The sequence below is a fragment of the Vigna radiata genome, chromosome 2 (assembly GCF_000741045.1).
Source record: "Vigna radiata var. radiata cultivar VC1973A chromosome 2, Vradiata_ver6, whole genome shotgun sequence".
NCBI classification, from domain to species: domain Eukaryota; kingdom Viridiplantae; phylum Streptophyta; class Magnoliopsida; order Fabales; family Fabaceae; genus Vigna; species Vigna radiata.
Window position 1 is genome coordinate 805,972 of NC_028352.1, and position 23,601 is coordinate 829,572.

At 32.3% G+C, this 23,601-nt stretch overlaps 5 protein-coding genes across 5 annotated transcripts in view; 1 reads left to right on the top strand and 4 right to left on the bottom strand.

The window, feature by feature from the left end:
- Positions 1 to 5,056, top strand: part of LOC106756574 (serine carboxypeptidase-like 40) — a 6,745-nt gene extending 1,689 nt beyond the window's left edge. The window contains exons 2-7 of the mRNA XM_014639050.2: positions 538 to 645; positions 881 to 1,155; positions 3,174 to 3,425; positions 3,516 to 3,724; positions 4,402 to 4,507; positions 4,683 to 5,056. Coding sequence (XP_014494536.1) covers positions 538 to 645; positions 881 to 1,155; positions 3,174 to 3,425; positions 3,516 to 3,724; positions 4,402 to 4,507; positions 4,683 to 4,844 — 1,112 coding nt within the window. The 3' untranslated portion in view covers positions 4,845 to 5,056. The remainder of the gene's footprint in view (positions 1 to 537; positions 646 to 880; positions 1,156 to 3,173; positions 3,426 to 3,515; positions 3,725 to 4,401; positions 4,508 to 4,682) is intronic.
- Positions 5,057 to 5,456: 400 nt separating this feature from the next.
- LOC106776355 (ubiquitin-like modifier-activating enzyme atg7) lies at positions 5,457 to 10,625 on the bottom strand. Its single transcript, XM_014663789.2, has 14 exons — positions 10,312 to 10,625; positions 9,891 to 10,108; positions 9,574 to 9,765; positions 9,424 to 9,478; positions 9,218 to 9,312; positions 8,399 to 8,588; positions 8,200 to 8,299; positions 7,919 to 8,063; positions 7,687 to 7,845; positions 7,401 to 7,589; positions 7,038 to 7,229; positions 6,849 to 6,964; positions 6,564 to 6,720; positions 5,457 to 5,780 (listed from the first exon to the last, which is right to left on the bottom strand). Exons 1-14 carry the CDS (start codon positions 10,430 to 10,432, stop codon positions 5,613 to 5,615), a joined length of 2,097 nt encoding a protein of 698 aa, XP_014519275.1. The 5' UTR covers positions 10,433 to 10,625; the 3' UTR covers positions 5,457 to 5,612.
- A 1,340-nt stretch (positions 10,626 to 11,965) lies between these two features.
- Positions 11,966 to 13,066, bottom strand: LOC106755791. Its single transcript, XM_014638005.2, has 3 exons — positions 12,871 to 13,066; positions 12,736 to 12,788; positions 11,966 to 12,439 (listed from the first exon to the last, which is right to left on the bottom strand). The coding sequence occupies exons 1-3, from the start codon at positions 12,959 to 12,961 to the stop codon at positions 12,320 to 12,322; spliced, it is 264 nt and encodes an 87-aa protein (XP_014493491.1). The 5' UTR covers positions 12,962 to 13,066; the 3' UTR covers positions 11,966 to 12,319.
- Positions 13,067 to 14,225: 1,159 nt separating this feature from the next.
- LOC106755806 (pentatricopeptide repeat-containing protein At1g34160) lies at positions 14,226 to 16,098 on the bottom strand. The gene has a single exon (XM_014638021.2). It carries the CDS (start codon positions 15,981 to 15,983, stop codon positions 14,250 to 14,252), a length of 1,734 nt encoding a protein of 577 aa, XP_014493507.2. The 5' UTR covers positions 15,984 to 16,098; the 3' UTR covers positions 14,226 to 14,249.
- Positions 16,099 to 16,741: 643 nt separating this feature from the next.
- Positions 16,742 to 20,634, bottom strand: LOC106777705 (protein RETICULATA-RELATED 4, chloroplastic-like). Its single transcript, XM_014665420.2, has 8 exons — positions 20,038 to 20,634; positions 19,400 to 19,468; positions 19,147 to 19,278; positions 18,965 to 19,018; positions 18,847 to 18,891; positions 17,552 to 17,691; positions 17,287 to 17,412; positions 16,742 to 17,190 (listed from the first exon to the last, which is right to left on the bottom strand). Exons 1-8 carry the CDS (start codon positions 20,548 to 20,550, stop codon positions 17,142 to 17,144), a joined length of 1,128 nt encoding a protein of 375 aa, XP_014520906.1. The 5' UTR covers positions 20,551 to 20,634; the 3' UTR covers positions 16,742 to 17,141.
- Between the last annotated feature and the right edge of the window lie 2,967 nt (positions 20,635 to 23,601).

The following is a 23,601-nucleotide window of genomic DNA, read 5'->3' on the forward strand; positions in this document are numbered from 1 at the left end:
TATATATATATATATATATATATATATATATATATATATATATATATATATATATATATTACATTATGAGTAGGAGTTACTTGAATAAAAAGTACTTTTACCACTTTTTTGTTTATATTTATGTGTTTTTGTTTTTTTATATATCATTTAGTTACATGAGTTGTTTATATAAAATATTTGATATCATTTGTAACATAAAATATTAAAATTTAGTGTATATGAATGTTGAAATTGTACATCAAAATAAAACCAATTTAAATAATAAAAATGAATGTAAGTTTAATTTCATGATTTTATTAAATTTATTAAATATAAAATCTAATTTTTAACCGATATCAAAATTATATATGAAAGTTCATTATAGTGAGATTTATGTTTTTTTAGCTTATATGTAAAACATTCATTTTTTTTTACTTCATGTGAGATTTTTAATTTACACTTTAATTGGTGTATATAGCAAAATGCTAATAAGAAAAAAAACTTAACCTAATTGCATATTATTATTGTGTTTTAATTATTTGTGATTTAACTTTATAGGCCCGGGATGTTCTTCTCTTGCCTATGGAGCAATGCAAGAACTTGGACCCTTTAGAGTAAACAGTGATGGAAAAACACTACACACAAATGCATTTTCATGGAACAGAGGTATACCAAATTAAAAATTCTCTTTCTTTTTCCTGTGAAAGAAAATGTTTTTTTAACAACTTTTTTTTACAACGGTTTACATGCTAGTCTGTGATTCGTCTATTTCGAATATACAGATCAATAAAATAATAATACGTATTATTGTCAAAAAAATTGTTAAAAAAAATTGTTAATGTATTCTAATTCAAAACAAAATGATAGTTTATCTGACTTGTGGCATGATTGAATTTTGAAGTTGCTAATGTTCTGTTCCTGGAGTCACCTGCTGGAGTAGGGTTTTCATACTCAAATAAATCAACAGATTATGCTGCAAATGGAGATAAGAAAACAGCTGCAGATAATTATTTATTCTTGGTGAATTGGTTAGAGAGATTTCCTGAGTATAAAAACAGAGATTTCTTCATTGCTGGAGAGAGCTATGCTGGGCATTATGTGCCACAACTTGCACATACCATTCTCCATCATAACAAAAAGGCAAATAAAGCAATCATCAACTTCAAAGGAATCTTGGTATATGCATTCTTCCTCCTTTTTCTTTTTTTTCTGTTTTTCAAATGCAAATAGTTGGTATTGACCTATGTGTTAATTAGGTCTAGAATATAATTGATGGTTTTGTTGAATAGGCTTTTCCTAAATTATTGTTACTTTTCATGAGGGGGAAGAAGCCTATTCTTGTTAAGTAAATATTTTTTTAAAAAAAATTTCTTTTTACATTTATGTTTTAAAATATATTAAAAGGAAGTATAATATATCAACATTAATTTATTTTTTATATTCTTAGCATAAAGAATGACATCAAACAAAAGATTTAGTAGAGAATTTGGAGTTGAATAAGAGAGGTTTGGGATTGGGTTTAAAAGAGAATTTGGGTCTGGACCAAACCCACTTTTCCTTGGGTGGGCCCAAGTTTATGAGCCGTGATTGGCTTGTTAAATTGAAATAATGGAGTTGTAGTCCTTGCTATGAGAGGATAGGATTGTATAACTTTTTGAGATAATGTTGTATCACTAATGACATGATTCTTTTATTGTTAGTGGGCTAAGAAGTAGATATGATTAGTGGTCCCTTAAGGCCTCCCTATGTATGGGTGGTGATAGAGTGTGGATTGGTCATTATTTGATTCATTTTGGCACCATAGTTAGCATTGGGTGAAGAATGAAATATCTACAATTTCATAAAAACTTAATGTTTTGTGCTTAAAAGATGTTTTAAGAGGGTAGAAAGAGTATTTAAACTCTTTTATGTTTCAATTTCTATCTATTGAGTATAGTTTAAGATATGGATTGTTTCATTATCGTCTTAGAAATTAAATATTTTATTATTGACTTTAATGTGAATGTCATTATTTTGATTCTAAGTCTATTGAGTGATATTATTAGAGTTAATAATAATGTATTTGAAGTATTGTCTATTCTTATCTGTCACGATTTTATCTTTAAAATGCGTAGTTTTATCTTTAAAATATGTCTTAGATGGAGAATAAGAATAAATATTTAAAGTGTTTTAGATTTCGACTTATGTAAGATTATTAAGAATGGTAAAAATAGATAACAAATTATATTTTTTATTAGATATTTTTTTTAATATGATAAAAATACATAATTTTAGTAAAAAGTTTAATGTTGTTAATTTGTTTGAAGTTTAATAATGATTGAAGTGAAGATGCATATATTTAGTTTCTTAAAGTTATCTCATGTATTTATTAAAGAAAAGTTAGTATTAATATATAATTAATACTTATTTAAGATTAGTTACGTAATAATGTTAGTTTTCTCTTTAATAAAAATACTTAACAATTACTAAATATCATATATGTACTGAATTGGGTTAACTAATAAGATTAAAAAAAATAAAGTTGTGATATTAAGAGTGTAACTTTTTATTACTAAAAAATAATGTAATATATTTATTATACTTAATTAACTATTTACTTTTCTTTATTCAATATACTAAAAGTATAAAAAAATATACAAGTTAAAATACCCTTATAAGTATTATCCTTTAATTTTAGAGAACTGAAATATATTATAGATAATATCTTAATATTCTAACTATATCCTATAAATTATTTTAATTACTTGGTATTGTTTGCCAAAATATTCACGGATAATTGAAAGATATACATCACGAAGAGTTGAAAAAATAGAAAAATGGAAAAAAAATATGGAGTTTACGAGATATTCATAAGTTAGATAGATGAAGTGTAATATAACTATTTGTTAAAAATATTATTTTACACTGCCTAAATTTTTAACATTTATTTGATATTATTTTTTCTTATTTATTTTTTTTGTTTTTTAAAAATAAAATTCAAACTTTTATGATTATTTTATTTTTATATTTTGTGTCAACTGAATTTAAAAATGTCTTATACTACTATTACTCTTAAATCTTCCATATACCATAAAAGAAAAAGGAGTCAAATTAAAGGATTTGCATTCTTAATATATTCGGTCAGAAATTGTTATTGCAAGAACAGAACAGGACTAACATATAGGACTATGCTTGTCTTTTTTGACATTGTACAGATTGGAAATGCAGTGATCAACGAAGAAACTGATTCGTCAGGACTGTACGATTTTCTTGCTAGCCATGCAATAATCTCAGATGAAGCAGCTTATATCAGTAAAGCTTGTGAGTCCTCATCAAAGATTGCGAGCAGTCAGTGCGATGCAGCAGAAACACAAGTTGATAGCAATATTGAATATATTGACTTATATAACATATATGCTCCACTCTGCAATAGTACAAAACTCACACCACGGCCAAAAAGATATTCTGTAAGCTTCAAATTTCAATCTTTTTTCTTTCTATTTGTTAAATATCTGGTCCAACATTGTGAAAGATTGCATTTTTATTTTGTTCTGCAGATTGTCACTGATCCATGTAGTGAGTATTATGTGCATGCGTATATTAATAGAAAAGATGTTCAAGAGGCTCTTCATGCCAATGTCACCAATCTCAAATATGACTGGGAACCCTGCAGCGAAGTCATTACCAAGTGGGTAGATAGTGCTTCAACAGTTCTTCCAATCTTACACGAATTACTCAACAATGGCCTCAGGGTTTGGATTTTCAGGTAAAATCTTCATCCACCCTTCACATATAGTATTTGTTGAAACTTCCAATTGATTAATCTGTTTACAACCACTTTTAAGGAGTATTTTGATCATTAAAAACAAAAGGGTAACTTTTGTATTTATAAAAAAAAAAAGAGATTGAAAGATAAAATGTGTCAAATTGAAAAATGATATTTTGATCCATATAATTTTTTTTCATTCATTTGATACTATTCTTTCTTATTTTTTAAAATAATGGTACTATGACACATTTTTAAATTTATTTGACATATAATACAAAGATAAAAAGGTCAAAAAAGAAGAGAGTAAAAAAATAATCTAAAAAATTTAGATGTCAAAGAATAATTTTTCTACTTTTTATTCTTTTCTTTCTTGAAAAAAATAAGTAATGATTGAGTGATATATTTTTATATTCATTTAATACTTAATATAAGAATAAAATGATCGTAAAGAGATGAACTTTTGTATTTTTTCGAGAAAAAAAAAAGAAAGTAAAAAGTAAGAAAAGATAATAATAAATAAATGTAAAAATTTTATGTGTCTGAAAGTATTATTTCTCTAAAAACAATACATAAAGTTTATCTTTTTAAGACTGTTAATGAAGTAAAAGTATATCATCATCTCATTGAAATAATAGGACTCATATTCTAATAACTATTTATCCATGTTGGTATAGTGGTGACACAGATGGAAGGGTGCCTATTACTTCAACCAAGTATTCGGTGAAGAAGATGGAGCTTCCCGTTGAGAAAGTTTGGCATCCTTGGTTTTCCCATGGAGAGGTAATATAGAAACCTTAGTTTTCCCTAACTTTTGAATCGGTGGAAATGCAATAGAGCTAATGATTGGTGTTGCATTGAAAGAATAATGATGAAGCGTGTAGCTGCTTTGAACATTTTCAATCATGCTATTTATAGCATAAGAAAGCATTTTCACAAGAACTTTGGTGTGACACAGGTTGGTGGGTTTGCAGAAGTATATAAGGGAGGCCTAACATTAGCTACGGTGAGAGAAGCAGGGCATCAAGTGCCAAGTTACCAACCCGCAAGAGCCCTAACTTTGATCAAATATTTCTTAGACGGCACTCCTCTGCCTGGTCCTCCCAAAAGACATACCTAGTTTCTTGGAATCCCGTTTCCAATAATTATTGTTGTGATGTTTAATTTGAAGGAAAATAAATTCAAATATAGTTGGGTTTATTGGATTCTATTATTGTTGGCAATCTTTCATTGGTAAGACTCTTGTAAGGTTGTAAATATCATTATATGCTCAAGCCGAATCTTCAACATGGCATTGCACTAAAAGGAAAAGGAAGTATATTTATTTGAACATGTGATTAATGAAAATAGCACACTTGGTCAACTTTGTGAAAAGATGGTGTACAGCTATTATTTAGTTTGAAACTTTCGGTGTATTCAATGTTTCGTATAACTTTGCCTTGAAGAATTGCTTCTAAATGAGCACGACCCAAATCATTAGACGGTTAAATACAAAACCCACAAAAACAGAAGCATGCATACTAAAAAGGGAGTATAACCTCTGCCTAATAAGTCTCGCATAAACTTTGATTAATGAAATAAAAATCTGAAGATGGTGTTTAGGCTCCTTCCTCACAAGCAAGAAACTGGTGATTAAGATACAGTGATAATGGTGTTGTAAAATAAGATAGTCATAAATGTTGCCTTCTCAGATTTAATTTTTGCACGTATTAATAAATTACCGACTGGTAAATTCATAATAAACTTGAATTGCTGATATTGATGAATATACAGTTATTACATGAATTCAGTTTTGTACATTTGATAAGTTATGGCAGTATGGTACTAAACCATAGCTAAAAAAATCATATAAATTGCACAAATTAATTTATGTACAACTGACTGGTCGTTAAATTTCAACGCAGTCTTCATCCTCCTCGTCTATCTCCCCGTCCCAATCCAAGGAGGTGGCTGATTTCATCAACTCTGTCAGTCCAGTGAGATCCTCTAGGTAAGTAGGATGATTAATTGCTTGAAATATGAACTCCATTCCTTGGTTTCGGTATTCTGATACAACCTGAATGGTTGCAATTTAAAAAATCATGGATAGAGAAAATGGTGATGATGATGATGATGTTTGTTGAATAGAGTAAAAATTATCTATAAGATTAATTTCTCTTAAGTTAAATATATACATAAAATACTATATTTATAATAAAAGAAAATATAAATAAGAAATGACAAAAGATAAAATAAAAATAATATATCTAACCGTGTTCAACAACCTAGGCCAACAATATACTTCACGAACATCCATTAAACTATGACGCATGCACCTATGCCAGTGAAGGACAACACACACTACTAATCTACTAGGAAAGATAAATATAATCAGTTCTCCGTGTAACTTTTCTCCCCAAATTCCAGCATATTGATTATTTATTTGAGAGTTTGTCAATTAAATTACACAAAAAATATATTCAATAATTGGAATTAACACTTTTGATAAATACAATCTCAAATCCACCTTCAATATGTGTAGTTCCCTTTTCCAATTCCATATTCCACTTTTTCCTCTATATACAGAAATATTCTTCCACTTAGTTTGGAAATATGCCTGATTGATGTTAATGGTTTTAAACTAAACCACAAATAAAGCTCGAAGAAATTTGGGAAAACGCCTTGGTCTAAATAATTATTCTTTTAATTTTTAACAATTAAAATTTAGGCAAACTAAGTTAAGCACTAAATCTTGTTAGCACAGTTTCATGCCCAGGCGTTATAGGCAACACATCCAGATCACTACTAATTGCAGAGGAAGCATTATCAAATAACTAAACTATTTAGCACCCAGACTTACTGTATGACTACAGGCAGTGCAGCTGGCGGAGGAGTAACCTATAAGGGTCATTTGAGAAAATTGAGAAAGGGAGCCGCGAATCTGATGAGGTAAAATACCAAGAGGTTGCTCAGTAGCTCGATCGACACTGTTGTTAATGTCACCTGCTGCAAATATCCTGTGAAGGTAAATTTGACATCTCAATTTCATGATGGATAAATAAAGCAACAAATGGAATTTCCTCTTTGGCTCTCTAGTGTGATGCTTCAAAATTCCTGTACATAAAATAAATGTTTGCCGAATTACCCTTGAGGATGATGCAAAATCCCGATTAGAAGTTCAACTGCAAGGGCTGAAGCAATAGGAGCCAGCCCTGGTCGGGTCACTGTACATTGTTGGTCCAATGTACGGTTGGACGTTGACTGCAGAAAGCCATTATGAATTAGTTATAATGCATTAGTTCAAATATTATACAGAATGCAGCACGAAAATTACATCGGTAGGTGCAACAACATCACTGCAGAAATAACAGCCCAATCTATGCTTTCCATTTGCATCATTTACTGGCATATCAACAGATGAAGAATTAATAATTTCAGCATTCAACTTGTGGGCCTGACTTAAAGGACCAGCTCCATGGCGCATAACCAAGAAACTGTCAAACCCTAGTGCAGCAGTAATGGTAATCTGCAAATTGATGAATAAAAAGATACATAAGCGTATTAGTTAAGGATACCCAATCAAACAATAGATTGGATAACAATCACAACATATGCTTCATCTTGAAATGTGAATCACGTGCTAAGAAGTCATATAATTAGTTCATCCATCCCCTTAATGAGAATAAACTGATCCAACCTTGTTAGTATTGGCACAGAGAAGTGTTGGCAGCCATCGACTTTCCCTTGTATCGGTTAACAAAAAAACTGAATCGTGAGCCTCAATTAAATCACGCAACCTTTTACAATCATCAAGCACACTATCGTGTTCCTGGCTTTGTATGGGATGTCCAGGCATTGGTATAGCCATAACAATACCTTCTGCTTCCTGAAAATGGACAAAATGCATGTAGTTTATATGAAAAATACGATGATCAGATCTACCAATTTAGCATCAAGTGAAATCTTATGGATTAATAATTTACCACTGCTGGAAATATCCGTTTGAGACTTTCAACTGCTGCAGTAGCTTTAAATTCACCACCATTAAGACAGTTATCCAAAGTATAAAGAGACTGCCTCAATGGGTTAGACATAGCCACCCTACCATTGTCAACTAGAGTAATTTTTCGAACACCCCATGCCTTCAAGAAAACGTTTCTTTCATTATCACATATCGAAGGATAAGAATGACAATATGATTTTCTCAACACTCACCATAAGCATGCGTGCGACCTGGCATCCAAGTGTGCCAGCCCCAAGGAGAAGACACTTCATGGAAGATAAGGCATTCAAGTCAAGAGATGGCAAAGCACGCCACCTCATAAGCTTTAAATTCAAATCTGCAGCAGATATGGCCAATCTGAAAAGAGAAATTAAAAATAATAATACAAAACTATAGATTTATTGAGAAAATAAGAAGACATTTTATAAATGGAAAGAAGAAACAAGTAGAAGGGCGGGCAAGAGATATCAGGGAGAAAAATGCAGGCAATAACCTGGTTGGATCCATGGACTGTGCAAGGCTTATACACCTAGAAGCTTTTCTCCCCTTATTAAGTTCCCATCCAACTGCACTGGGCACTGTGTCTTTCCACCCTATAAAGTTACTCCTTCCAAGTTAGAAATAAAATGAAAAAAATACAAAGGCATATCAATAAGCAATAAGTGGTTACACAATACACAATGAAACTTTACCTTGTGGAACTGTTATCAATGCTTCACCAACAAGAGACAACTTCATATCTGCAAAACCACGGTTCTCTCTGTAGCAGAAAAATTGAATTGAGTTGAGATTCCACCTCACAGAAATAAGTGCTAAGAAGTTGCGAAGAGGCCATCCAGGATTCTTTGGGAGATGACATGGATCATAAAATCCAAAAAAGATCTGCCAATAGAATCTGGTAAATTTCATCAAAGGACATCTACAGTTTCACATTCAAAAAGCAATTGTACAAAGATTACATTCAACTGTCTTCATTACCCTTTGGTCCTTCTAGTTGGGCTTGTATGCAATTTTGGTTCCTCAATTTTCATGCTAATGTACTCCCTCTATTTATAAAACTAAGAAAATTTGGTTCCCTAGTCAACTTTTTTCTACCTAAAATCTTCATATTCTCATTTTCTACTTAAAATCATTACAAATCAAATCAATTAAATTATCTTATAATCAGACTTATCCACCAAATTAAATTACATCAGAAATATAAAAATAAAACTTATTTTCAAACTATAATCTTTCATCTTACAATATCATATAAGTTTAACAAGTTCAACCATATTTCTTACTTCCAGACTATTAAAAGCATTTCATATAAAAGACCTTCATAAGCGCCTCAAATATTTGGATAAATAGTAACAGTATGAGTTTTTAAAATAGAAGAAAATCAACAAGGAGAGCAAATTTTCTTAACTTCAAAAATAATAGACTTGATTAGCTCAAAAACAAAAATTCAGTCCTTTAACAAAAATTCAATTACACCTTTAATAATGATAATTGGTGTTAAAGTACGAGACCTTGTTACCATTGCCTTGACAAGCTTCCCAGTCCTTCAGAAGCCTGACAGTAGCGCATGAGTGTTGATCTATGGTGACTAAAAAGAATGGGACATCTGCCACATTTTTTTACTATTAGGCAAAGCATACCGAGTTAACAAAGAAACGACAGAACACATTAATTAGGTTACTTCCACGCGCTTTTTGAGAAATTTCGAAATTTATACCTGCTGTTGATTTTGAGCTGCGCCACTCGTTACACGCTGCAGAGAGGGATTCAGCCTAGCATTCCACAAAACAAAGAATGTTAAAATCAACAAAGATAACGTTATAATCCAACAAATGATTTGGGTTGAGAATACTGAAACACAGAGTACCTCGGCTGCGCTGAACCACTGAGAAGCTGGCTTTAGATTAACCACAGTTGCTGGAGGATCAAGCATGAGAGCAGGGAAAGCAAACCAATAGTTGAAAGTCCACTTTTTCAGGTCAGCAAAAGAAATAACAAGGAATCTCGAAAGTACTGAACAGTCCTCCACAGCTTTTCCAGTTAGAATATCATCCCATATCTAATTTAACAGCAGCAAAAGGCAAACTCAAATGATATTAAAAAAATTGAGATAAAAAAAATTCAATTCAATTTATCTTATCTGGTACTGTTGACATGAATAACGGAATGGAATATTATGTCTACCTTTGCTGCTTCTTTCTTCAGCAGGTCATGCTTATCAAGTGCATGGAAGCTCTCCACAGTATTAGTATTGTAAAGTATCCCCGGAACAGAGCACCTGTTCCGGTTGCCGCGGCTCGGTTCTGGAATTAACGATGCCTCGTTCAACTCAGAAGGTAAAGACTCGGATAAAACAGTTAAATGATTTGATACTTGAGAGTGAGAGCAAGGTGCATAAAAGCCTGCGATCAAGACACAGCATTCTGAGATGAATGAAGCTAATGTATACAACTCATTAAATAGCATTCACGTCACATTGCAGATTTAGAATTTCTAAAAGAAACTGAAAAATACAAAATACGCGCATTCTTTCACAATCTTAGAAGTGGAAACTAAGATAAAAGTAGTAATGTTGACATGTAAATACGAAAGTAAAGAGATGAACCGAATATGTGAATTGGAGAATCGTCAATGCCAAGCTTGTTAAGCTTCAAGGAAGACAATCGGTGCCAGAAACCCTCGTCGACGGAGCTCTGCATCGGTGCGAATTGCAGCAAAGGCTCCATCGTTTGTTGTTTCTTCGTGATCGTAGATCTGTCGCTGCTTCGTTGGGTCCCGCTTCAACGATTTTCTAACCGATTTCAATTCTTCAATTTTCAGCAGAACTCGTCTTGGTGGTTCTGTTCATGGGGATTCAATCGCCCTCTTCAGTCAACAACGTAGCTGTTTGTTTTCATCGTCCAACAAAGAACTTGTTCTACTACACCTGCTAATCGGCCCATATAGGCTCAGTTTTTTTAAGGGCCTTCAATTTTATTCTCTCCTTCGGCCCAATAGTTTAAGATGTAAGTACCTTAAAATATAAGTTTAATTTCTTATTTAGTGTTACATTTTTACAAAATTCACTTGCCTCAGTATTTCAAATAATAGTATAAATTATATTATAGTTCCTGAAATTTTCTCAAATTACATGCATACTCTAATTTTTCTGGTCAAGAATAACAATTCAATAATTTAATGGTGTAACTTCTTTTTACTTCAAGCATCACAGTCCAATTGAGGAAACATAAAAATACTTACAAATAAAATTTAATTTACGATGGATGATGGGTAATTAGTATCGACGTATATTTATACTATTTGTATCTACTGATATTCATTATCTAAAATAACAAAAATAAAATTTAAATTACGTTTTATTAAATTAAATTTAATTAGAATTAAAATTAATTTGAATTTCATCAACTTAAATTTAATTAAAATTAAATTAAATTTATATTATATTTTATATATTTTTATAATTTTATTTTAGAATTTTATCAATTTTTTTAATATTTATAAATATTTAATTATAAATTTTAAAATATTTACCAGTATTTTTTTTAAAAGATATTCGTTTAGTTTCATCTTTAACTTGAAAATTTGTACAAAATTTTAACAATGGGGTCTATAACAAAATTTCGGAGATATAACTCGATCTAAAATAATTTATCTAGTTATTATTTCATTACAATCCTTGTATATATCTATATTTAATCTCCCAAAACTAGTGAAAAATACATAAATAGAGACAGAATAAAAGTGATTTTTAATTAAAGACACAAAACAATTGAAGCTTATACAACTTAAAAATCAAATTAATAATTAAACCTGAAATGTCTTTAATAAATAAAAACATGGCCGTTGAATAAATATTCATTAATCATAATTTTTTGCTTAGCGTTTCTTTAAACGTTAATGCTACGTATGTTCACATACGATTCATAGAATCACCATTATCAACCACCATACCGTGTAGGAAGATGAAGCAAAAAGAAAGTAATAAGGAGATGGAGAATGGGAAAATGATGAAAAGAACTGTAATTTCAAATTTTGCTAAAATGGCATAAAATACTACTCTCTTAAGTCGTTTGCTCCAAAATTTAAAACTATACACTTTTTTTAATTTTCAAATTCGTGTAAAAAAGATTGGACTTTCTTCTACATTATCGAATACCAAGAGTTTTCAAACACGAATCCCTGTCACCAAAGTAAGCAACCACGAATCTAATGTGTTTTTCTAAAATAAATTCAAATAAAAAACTACACAAGCAAACAAATCCTCCATGAAACCTTCATCCCTCATTTCATTTCAGAACTTCAGTTTACATGATACTTTTGCAGGCATCAACTTGTATGCATAGCTTAGTATATTAGATCATAGCAATGGAAACAATCACCTCTGTTGAATTCATAAAAGTAAAACTTCCTCAGTTACCACAGACATGAAATTTAATGACCACTACAATTTCCCAAATAACTAATAATCAACAACCACAAAAGAAAGGGAAAAAACGGGGCGATTATCAAAATTGATTTTACAATTTATAACTAAAAAGGCTCTAAGACAATGCACCATTCATAAGATACATTCAGCTATGACAAGAATCCCTGTTTCACTCATAATTAACAATTTACTTAGCACCATTTGGTTGCTCTAGTGGAGGCTTAATGATGCCTAATTGGCCACCATCCTTCGTTGCTAGAGTGGCTGCTTTCATCTCATTGCACTGATTAATGAATTTGCTAACCTCCTGGTTTAACACAAATTGAACCAAACTTAATAAAAGAAATTCAATATTTGAAATATCCACCAACAAATCCCAAAAGATAAACACGTCAAATGTCCATAAAACTATATCAGGGAACAGTATAGAAGGTCCATCCATAAAATCTATCAAATTGTGATACAATCGCTGAAATGATCATTGAGAAACATATAGAACTTACGAGGAAACCTAATTTGCTGCTAAACAGCCACTCCCACCCCCAGAACCATGAACACCACAAAGGAATAAAGTGAGTGCGAATAAAAGATAAAGGGACTTACACGATCAGCGTCCATCTCCTTTGTGACCTTGGATGGCTTCACGAATCGCTTTCCTGCAAAGAGAAACGGTAAGAGATTATTGCAAAAGATCTTGCACTAGAAGGAAAGAAAAACAAACGTGAAAAAGAGTAAAACCTTTGCGAGTAACAGGGGCTTTTCCATGACGATTGGGAGGGATTGATTTCTTCTTGGCTTTACCCTTGAAAAGATTCGCCTTCTGCGTCATTTATCTGAGTCTGATTTCTAGGGTTAGGGTTTTAAGTGCAATCGATTTGGGAATTATGTATGGTTCTGAAGTGACACACCAAGTTGAATAATAGGTATCTTTACAGCTTTATATAGTGAATTAATGAGGAAGATAAAGAGGAGGCCCGTGTTTGCTTTAATATTTTTCATTTTATATTGAATTTTCAGGAATTAATATTAATATGCATTTTAAATTGGATTTTTATGAATCTATACTTTACACTCTAAAATGCTGATACTGATTATTAATTTATAAAACTTAAAAATGTTTTCTGATATTTTTTAAATAATCATATTTTAATATAAAAATTATTAAATATAATTATTTTTAATTAGACTTTACTCGTATTAATTTTTTTTCATTGTAGTCCATGATGTACCGATAATTTAATTTGGATCACATATTTTATGATATTTTATATATGTTTATCAATAAATTGTCTAATTTACAAAATAATAATACTATCATATATTTATTATTAATTATATTTTATTTTTTAAAAATAAATGTATCGATTTATCATATTTTATTATGTTTGGTGGTTTATATTTTATTTTATTCTAAATTTATTATTAATTATATATAAATTTTGGTCAAATGTCTCTATTTGTGACATAAGTAACAATGGTGGATTAGATTCAAATGAATTCATACTAACTAAAAAATAATTGAGATTTTAGAGAATTTTACAAACAAATTATGTTAAAGAGAATATAATGTATATAATTCTTCAATAAAAAAAAGTGTAGCCTAAAAATTCCAGCCAATCTAATACAATAAAAGTGTTTTCTTTTCGGTTTTTATAACTTTATGGGATTTTTTTGGCTGTGTTTCTTTTGCTTTGAAAAACATTTTGAAATACATGTATGGAAATATTTAAAAATTAATAGAATTTAACATCAATTCTGTAGTATTGATGTTCAAATAATAGAACTAAAAATAACTGTAACTTGACCTCAAAAGTGAGCAACACATCTAGGAATTAGCTAAAATAAAATTTTCTTCTATTAATTGCAAGTTCAAAGTCCTGATATTATGAAGAGAAAATGTTGGATTTAATGCTGTGGAAATTTATTATATATAATTGAATTAGTTTGAATTCAAAATAACAAATGGTGCAAATTAGATTAACCTCTTATCTTTCTTTTCCTCTCCAGTCACATTACCTATCTTATCTATCTACTCATAAAATGTTGTGATTAAGTTACTTGTGAGGAATTCACTGTACTAGTAAATACAAAAATACAATAAGCATTCTGATATAATTTTACCAATAATCTCTGCAAGAACATACACCTTCTTTAAATCTGTGAAATCTAGCTCTATCACGCACAATAATCTCCCTTTTATAAACAATTGATATGATTTTTATCACAGCATGACAATCCACACATATTCTAAGGTTCTTTATGACCTGAATTGGTGTTCCATCACCTGTACTAATTAAACCATATGCCACGGCCAACTTCTCGCTGTGATAATTAAGCGCATTCTCCTTGTCTTCCTCCCCAATATCATGCAGCACAAGATTAGTCTCTGCTTCATATCTATATGCTTTAATCCTGAACTTGATCTCGTCAAGTTTTGCATATATCTCTTTGGAACTCGGATGACTCTGATCACCATTCACAAACTTGTGGATACTACCATCAATCTCTGTGTAACTAAATCCTGGCACCTTCCTCACATCCCTAATCTTCATGGCCTCCCTCACCCTCCCAACATCATACCATCTCTGTTGCGCTGCATAAACATTCGATAACAACACAAAATCCCCACAATGATTTGATCCCATCTCCACCAGCTTCCTTGATGCCATCTCAGCCACTTCCACGTTCCCATGAATCTTACAAGCCCCAAGCAAACTCTGCCAGAGCACCACATCAGGAATCATAGGCATTGAGTTTATGATGTCACACGCCTCTTTTATCCTTCCTGCTCGACCTAACAAATCAACCACACTCCCATAATGCTTAACATTAAGTTTCACTCCATACCCCTTCATCATATCAAACAACCTAACCCCTTCTTCCACCAAGCCAGCATGGTTGCATGCACACAATGCAGCAAGATAAGACACCGCATCCGGATCCACTCCATCCGCAGCCATCTTATCCAAAAGCTCAAGCGCCTGATTGCCATCACCGTTCATCGCAAGCGCCATGATCATAGTGTTCCATGTGACAAGACTCTTCTTGCAGCTCATGCTAACAAACACGGAATAAGCCTTATCAACAAAGCCGCATTTTGCGTACATATCAATAACTGCGTTACAAACAATTACATTAGTGTCTAGCTTCTCGTCCACAACATAGGCATGAATAATCTGGCCATGTTTCAAAGCACCCAATTGTGAACAAGCGGAGAATGCACCCAGAACAGTTACCTCATTAGGTCGCCACCCCTCTTCCTTCATTCTGTTGAACAAACCTATAGCCTCATTGGGTCGGCTTCCTTGAGCCAACCCAGAAATCATTGCATTCCACGAAGCAATATCTCGCTTTTGCATATTATCAAACACCTTATGGGCAGCATGAAGATCACCGGTTTTGGCGTACACATCCAACAACGTGGTCAGCAACAATATATCAGCTTCGAATCCAAAACGCAGAAGCTGAGAATGAATCTGGGTGGCTTCGGAGAAAGCCAATGCGCGCGCACAGCCCTTGAGGGCGAAGGAGCACGTCAAAGCGTCCACCTTTTGGGGACTGCGTGACATGGCGCGGTACCATGACAGGGCCTGCATCGGTTCTGGGCTTTGGGCCAGGCCTCGAAGAACGGCGTTCCAGTCGTTGGTGGAAGGGGTCTGGATTCGCCGGAAAATTTGGCCTGCGAAGGAGAGGTCGCCGGCGGGGGAGATGGAGCAGAGCTCGAGGAGCTTTGACCGGGAAGGGTGGAATTGGAATTTTCCGGTTGTTATGAGATGCGCTTGGAGCTGCTTCATGCTAATCAGAGAGCTGCATTTCTGCAACAATGAATCCAATTGATACTGAGCGGTCATGCTATCGAACGAATCACATCTAAATTCAAAATCTTAAGTATATTACTTTTGAGTTATACTATTTATATGTTTTATAAATACGCTAATGAAAATATGAGCGCTTATCACAGGCGTTAGTGATTTAACATTCGGTCAAAATTGTAACATTCATTCTATTTTTTTAAGAATTTTTTTGCTGGGTTCTTTTGTTAATAGCATGTTAATTATGTCCAAAAATGTGTTACATATTCAGTTGAATTTGTACCACTCCGAAAGCTATCTCTGTATATAAATCTATGTCAATTTTTTATTTTATCTGATATATATAAATTTGTTATTTTTTGTTTGATCTGATCTGAAACTTTGTTTCTATATAACTCATTTTATTTTTTGTTGTTTTACGTAATTTCTTAAGCTTGATTTCAGTTTCACTGTCACATAGAACGATTAAAACTCGATCATAGTTTTAAAAGGAGATCATATATTCCTGAACTTCTAGCTCTTACTCTTTCGAGAAAATGCACAAATATATGAAAATTTGAGTGAAGTATATGCATGTAAAGAATAACCTTGAGTTTACTTTTATATAATTCCGTGTATATTATTTTTGTGTACTGGCATGTACGTATACCACGGGCTTCTTCCGAGGTAAACAATGAGTGTATGAAACAACTCTTAACTCCCTTTTTTTCACTTTAATGCTCAAATGACAACAAATGAGAAAAGTGGTATGAAATGGTTAAGCAACCAATATAACAGAAGCAAATTGATGACCAATGTGAAAAGAAATAAAGATACGCAGAAAACTACCAATTTGAATTTGATTCCTTTCAATTCAACTTTAGGTGCAAAACAAACACACAAGAACAATAGAGGAATTGCCCCCACAAATGTGTAGTAAAGATTTGACTCAATTTCATCTCATGGTGCAGCTTTCTGCTTGCTACGAGAGATGGATCTTGTACCTTTACTGGCCACTGCAAACGATCATAATTGGAGACTCGTGGTGCTTGCTGACCTCCGTCATTGCTCAATGTACAATATTGCTTTCGGGAGGAATATAAAAAATACAACATACCAACTTTACTTGCAACAATCAATCAACAGAGAAGATTTTAACCAAATCTTGTAACTGAAGAGCCACTGTGCCAATATCATGTGACTGAAGAACTGTTATGCCTAATCCCGACTCCTCTGGACTCCAACCCAGCGAGCATAATCCACCCACCTGTAAGATACATGCATGTCACAAATTATAAGAAGTGGAAAATAACGAATTTACTTAAATGTACAAAGTTATGTCATGATAAAGTGACAATCTTACAATAATGAGCCCAAGAAAGTGTTTCCAGTTCTAACAACAAAGCAAATTGCACTCAGCACAAGCTTGTGCTGGTGCAACAAAGGTTCTAGAATCCGTTGTTCAATAACTCCAGCTATTAATTGGTACCTGGAAGAAGACAAAGATTTCCTCTTAGATTCTGTTTCATACACGCAAGGGATGATTCATTACTATTAGGGTGTGATCCCTCACTCAATCCAAGAGAATAATTTCATCATAGAAGTTATTAGTTTATTTTTTTCAATACCTTAAGTTGCTAGATACTGACATGTAAACCCCATAGGTAACACTTGTCGATAATACCGGCAAATCCTCCGCCTCAGCGGCAAAAGATTTGTCAACCAATTTTCTTGCATTGATCAGTGTATTTGTTATACCTGTACCAATCTGAAAAAGCAATGCAATTACTCATTCTTACAATACGAGTCCACAATATATCAATTACATGATGCCCACATGAGTTGGTCTATAGGTGGGAGGCTTAGATAATTTGTATGAGGTCCTAATTTCAAACCTCGTTACTATAATAATAATAATAGTAGTAGTAACAATAAAAAAAATAGCATGCCCAGATAGATCATAAGATAGGTAATTCATTTATGCCTCCCATTTTAAGCTTACCGGGTGATGTGCTCACAATATTTTCTTTTTCCTATTACGAAAGTTGCATTCGTCTTGTGGACAACAAAAAAGCAGCGAACAAGAATCATCACCCAAGTATCTGAGCTCAAAATGTTCTCTAATCAATTTCATAAAGTATCTTGTGACGAATTGACTCAATAAAATATTGTATAAAAGGTTCTTAGACCGTTTAGTCTCATAGTGTCTACTAAGTTTTGGACAGTTTGTATGTTGAGATTGTCTACTGTCTATTCAATTCTATTTTCTCGTGAGTATACACGTGTCTCGTGTGTGTCAGTTATAATAGATTTTGCTCTATAAATAGGACCTTGTAAGTAGAGAAACTTCTGAGTTATAATCTCTTATTTATAATGAATTCTTCTGTGGATGTAGATTGAAGTTTATATCTGTGTGTGATTCTTCTTTCTTTGTTTACTTTCTATCATCCAACTATTAGGTTTTAATCTCTGTTTTCTAGGTTGTTTGTGTGGTAGGCATTTCTGAGATATCTATTCTTAGCCACCAAATAATCAATCTTTTCATTAAATTAAAAATAAAAAGAACGCTCTAATTAAACCTAACTCAATCTTATAAAACTAGCTTGTAAAGTGAGATTTACACTCACTTATATATTATAAATTAACTTTATTTCTAGTCAACATGAGAGTTCCAACAAAGAAGCAAACCAAAAGTACTGCATTTACCCTACTGTTTACTTGTGAACATTCTTAAATCCCCGAAAAATATTATCAACAATTGGAAGATGGTAACAAGAGCAATAAAAAACAACAAAAATGGCGTTTGTAATGTAGGCCAAGAGTAAGTCTGGTGGCCGAATGATTTTAAAAGAGAATTCACCAATCATCATAAACTAGAAGAAGCTGAAACATGTATTTCAAAGCATCTGAGAAGTTAAATTACCAGTGATGCACCAGTCCCAACAGCAAATAGCTTTGCACCGTTACGCTGCATAAGAAATGTTGTTAAAAATAGTCACTGACAAAATAACTGCTTGAATTTCTTAGGATCCAACACGTACCACTATAGCACCTATTCTCTGGATGAGTGTATATGAGCTTCCGGCCAAAGCCACCTGTTGAGTGTTTACGAAAAATTAGACCCAATCACTCAGCGAGTGTAATTTAAAAATACAATATTTATCAAGACCAAAAATAATAAAATAAACAGAAGCAGATGAAGAGTAGTTTGGAAAGTGTTAACCTGAAAAGCGTTTTCAGGGCAGCCATAGAAGACTTTAGCAAGAATTCCAGCACTAACAGCAAGTGGTGGTCGGAGAGAAACTGTGGGAGCAGGAAGCCACACAAGCATAAAATCCGCTACAATGGCCATTATCTGTTCATAATTAAACGATATAATGATTAATGCCTTATTTGCACTGCATAGAAAACTCAGTTTTACAGAACATAAATGTAATGTACTAAGCAGGTTCAAGGAATGGAAGGGACACGCCTACCACATCGGCACAAACAAAATCAAGCTCCTTACTAAAATTTTCTTTGCGCTTCTCCAACTCCGCAGCAGTCTGAAAAGCAAAAGTGATAATTATTACAACCAGTGAACCAGATTACATGCATCACAGATGCTTCACTGAAATAGTCAAATACATAAAAATGGTATGAATAACAAAGAAATCAAAACTCCCTTCTCTGTCAAGTTCTATTGATTTGTTGGATATCAGGTCCAGAACATAATGCATGGCATCAGAAACTCTAGTTGTTAACTGCTACTGTTTTACTATGCCATCTATGTTTAGTTCAGTAGATTGACAGTGGCAATAATAGTTTAGATGGGTAATAATATGTTATTAGAATATTCGAGAATAAAAGATCCAATTATATATATATTTTAGAACAATTCACCATAAACATAAAAACATATTTTTGAATAACTTATCTCGGTCCCTAAGAAAAGGGTAAAATATGATAAGTGTTCATCAAAGTAAAAAATAAAAAATAAATTACAAACCTACAGGGGAACGGTCTATCTAGTACAGAGCACATTATACCATGTTGTAGTTTTGGTTCATTACATCCCATATCTAATGCATGCATGATAATATAGCTCAAGAAAGGTGAAATTGGGAAAAAGAACCTTCGTAAAGATGCCAACACCGCATTCCATGCCAACCTTGGCAAGGAACAAATCATCCGCTAGCAACCTCTCCTTAAACCCTCCGAAATTCAGCAACCACCGGAACACCGCCGATTTTTCAAGCTCGAAGAACCTCTTCAAAATCGACCCCGGAACTCGCCCCGCCTCAACCGCCGCCGCTAAATCCGCCGGCAATTTCTCCAGCGGCCGTCCTGCCTCCGCGAGAACCAGGAGTGCCTCCTCTCTGTTTCGATCCCTGTCTTCCGATTCCCCGTCGCCTCCTCCTCCTTCTCCTCCACCTCCACCTCCTCCATGCCCTCCTCCGGTCCCTCCGCCGTGGGCAGCTGCAGTAATGGAGGGTGCGGGAGTTCGAAGAGATGTGAACAGGGGAGCGTAGGCATAAGAGTTTGTGGGACGGAATGAGAGAGTGCAGGAAGGTAGCGGCAGTGAATAACGGTTTTGTAGAGATAAAGAGCGCCCAGCGGAGAAGTGGGAGAAGGAAGCCACAGCCATTGCAGTTGCAGTTGGAGGGTGTGTGTGTGTGTGACAGAGAGAGAGTGACCGTTAAAGGTAGGAGTTTGGTGGTGCTGTGGAAAAGGGAGGTACATGACATGGACTTCTTTGTCAGACAGACACTCATCACACTCTAGTGGTCTTTGCCGTGTACACCACGCGCTTTCCTCTGTCCTCAAATTTCCCGTAAAATTGGAATAACTATCATTAATTAATATCAACACAAATCATACACAAATCAAAGCATTATTTACAGTTTAAAATAACTATCGTTACTTAAAACTAATTTCCAATTTAAATAATGGTCACGTAGAGTCCAAAATACACTCAATTATTGGAGACTTGGAATAAAATGGCAAATCAAAAACTAAATTAACTTGTGAAAATTTTCTTTTACCTGATCAACATATTGAACTCACATGATAGTAGAAAAAGAAAAAGAAAAAAAAAATACACTTGCTTTTAAAGTGAACTTTGATATGATGATAATGGTGTTACCTTGATTAAATATTACACATAGATGTTAAAACAAGTAAAAAAACTTACAATTAGTTTACAGATAAGGAAGAAGCGCGTGAGAGATAAATGATTAGAAAAACAATAAAGAAAGAAATAAAAATAATAATAATAAAGGATTAAATAAACATTTTAGCTCATGAATCTTAAAAAAAAACAAAGGGTCCATTAACTTACCATCTATAAATTTTTACACTATTTCGTTATTTTTTTAATCTTTATTCATCTTCCTTAATTATGAATGTGATTTATTTTTTTAAAACAATTATTTTATTGTATGATTGTTCAATTAATCAAATTACTCAAATTAATTTGAGTACTTAACAAATTATTTAGCGATACATTAAATTAGATTATTTAAATAATGTTGTTAGTGGACGCTTATTCAAAAGATCGTCCTTTTGAATAGTACTATATAAGATAAATCCCACAACTCGTTAACTTATGGTTAAAAAGATAACTTTTTACATTTAAATCATAATTAAACTGATCTTAATTAAAAGTCTACCATAAAATATATAAATAAATATTTGAAATAAGAATTTAAAGACACGATAAATTAATCAGAAAACAAAACTTCAACCTTAAACAATACAACGAAAATCATAGACTTTGACTCCACACAAAAAACAATATTTAAAAATTGAATGTAATGGTCGTAAACATTTCTCCAAGAGAAATTAAAAAAAGTTGTATTTTTTTTCCCATTTTCCAAATATAAAATTATCCAATTTTTAATCTTCATTGCCAAATACATAAAGATATCTATACTCCATCCGTTGATTTGGATGGTGAGTGGTGAAACTTTGAAAAAAAATAGCCATATCTGTACTTATATTTTCTAAGATAGACATGAATATAAGTACACAACTTTTCAATTGTAATTCATGCTTTTCACTGGAACATTTTAATATGAAAAAAGTCATTATTTCATAGAAAACTTTTTTTCTAGTTTCCCAACTACTAACTGAGAAAATATAGAAACACGATTTTTTAGAATGATGGATCACAAAATCTAAAGTATAATCCTCAAAAAAAAAAAGGAAAAGTTTTGGAATACATCACATTTTAAGTAATTAAGTTAAAATTAAAGTAAGAATACTTATATATAATAATAATAAAATAATAATAGAAAAATCTTAATTTGTTAACCATAATGTTTTTGTATGAGATTCAAGATCAAATACTTCCCAAACTCTCCTTCCCTCCAACGTACCCCAACGTTTATTACAAACCTCCTTCTTAGCGTCGAACAGTTGTGACCGGCAGGTTAGCATTCCAACATTCAAATTAACAAGTTCACAACTAGAGTAAAGTTGTATTATTAGAAAAAGTGAGTCTATCTGGTTTAATATGTCTGTATTTACGGGCATTAGGTCCATATTGGATATTAACTTTTTGTAACTGATGCACCGTGTTCCGTAATATTCGTCCATTACTTGTAATTGCTGTTTCGTGTTAGTCTCCTTTTCCGCAACATTCGTTCACTAATCATCTTTCAACACTATGCATGCACCCTTCCTCTGATCGATAGATCCTTTGTTGCTTTTAGTATTTACCTTAACTGATCAACCCGCCGACTTACCCAAACATACACTCTGCTTTCGGCCTTCGCCTCGATCGATGAATTGCCTCCTCCAAACACATAACACATATATTTCTTGTAAAAATGTTATGTTAACTTTATGAAAAGTTATATTTGGTCACACCACTTGAACAACGATCCTTTCTCTCTGCTTTACTGGTTCCAACGATTTTTAGTTTAAAAAAAGCTTAATAAAATTGCCATAAATGTTCCCAACATTCTGATGTTCATATTGCTTGAATTCTAGAATTTAATTACTGTTATTTCTTTTCCATCCAAAAATACCATATATTTTTGGTACAATATGATAGTTTCTATCAATATTTTAATTTCTAAGAATTCAATTATTCTTATTTAATAATTTCTCAATATTTATCAGAATTACCAAATACGATTGATAATTTTATTATTACAACCCAATTAAACATTTCTTATAAATATTGAAACTAGAAAATCTATTAATTTATCATTTATTATATATTATTTATATTTGACCCAGTGTATATGTTATATATTAAAGAAAACTATTTAACAAAATTCATTAAATCTCTTCGCCTCTTTAAAATATTATTAACTTTATTATTATATATGCGACCTAAATATTATTATAGCGATAACATAAATATATACAGATTCTATAAATATAATTAGTATTTTTAATAAATATTAATTTAATATTTATAAATTTTAATTTTTTATTAGTGGCTGATATATCACACAAGGCAATTGAAAACTACTTCATCATATATTGTGAAGGTTAAATTGAAACCACAGTCTAATCTAACTTTTCAATGTATGGACAATATTCATCACTCAAGTCAAATGACAACGAAATGGAAGCCAAAATAGCATACATTATTACAACATTATATTGTTATAATTTTCAGAACGATATTATCTTTTATGAGTTAAAAAATGGAAACACATCACATAAAATCAATTAAGACTAT

Bases quoted from the DNA above. Each gene is read 5' to 3' on its own strand.
- LOC106776355 (XM_014663789.2), bottom strand. From the start codon at position 10,432: ATGGAGCCTTTGCTGCAATTCGCACCGATGCAGAGCTCCGTCGACGAG. The intron at 8,589-9,217 runs GTCTCGTACTTT...TTCTATTGGCAG, and splicing joins GTCAAGGCAATGGTAACAAG to ATCTTTTTTGGATTTTATGA. The intron at 7,230-7,400 runs GTTGGATCAGTT...ATCAATTTGCAG, and splicing joins TCTGTGCCAATACTAACAAG to ATTACCATTACTGCTGCACT.
- LOC106755791 (XM_014638005.2), bottom strand. From the start codon at position 12,961: ATGACGCAGAAGGCGAATCTTTTCAAGGGTAAAGCCAAGAAGAAATCA. The intron at 12,789-12,870 runs GTTTTACTCTTT...TTCTCTTTGCAG, and splicing joins AGCCCCTGTTACTCGCAAAG to GAAAGCGATTCGTGAAGCCA. The intron at 12,440-12,735 runs GTAAGTCCCTTT...GTGTTAAACCAG, and splicing joins AGGAGATGGACGCTGATCGT to GAGGTTAGCAAATTCATTAA.
- LOC106755806 (XM_014638021.2), bottom strand. From the start codon at position 15,983: ATGACCGCTCAGTATCAATTGGATTCATTGTTGCAGAAATGCAGCTCT.
- LOC106777705 (XM_014665420.2), bottom strand. From the start codon at position 20,550: ATGGCTGTGGCTTCCTTCTCCCACTTCTCCGCTGGGCGCTCTTTATCT. The intron at 19,469-20,037 runs GTTCTTTTTCCC...TTTGCTTTTCAG, and splicing joins GTGTTGGCATCTTTACGAAG to ACTGCTGCGGAGTTGGAGAA. The intron at 19,019-19,146 runs GTTAACACTTTC...AACACTCAACAG, and splicing joins GCCCTGAAAACGCTTTTCAG to GTGGCTTTGGCCGGAAGCTC.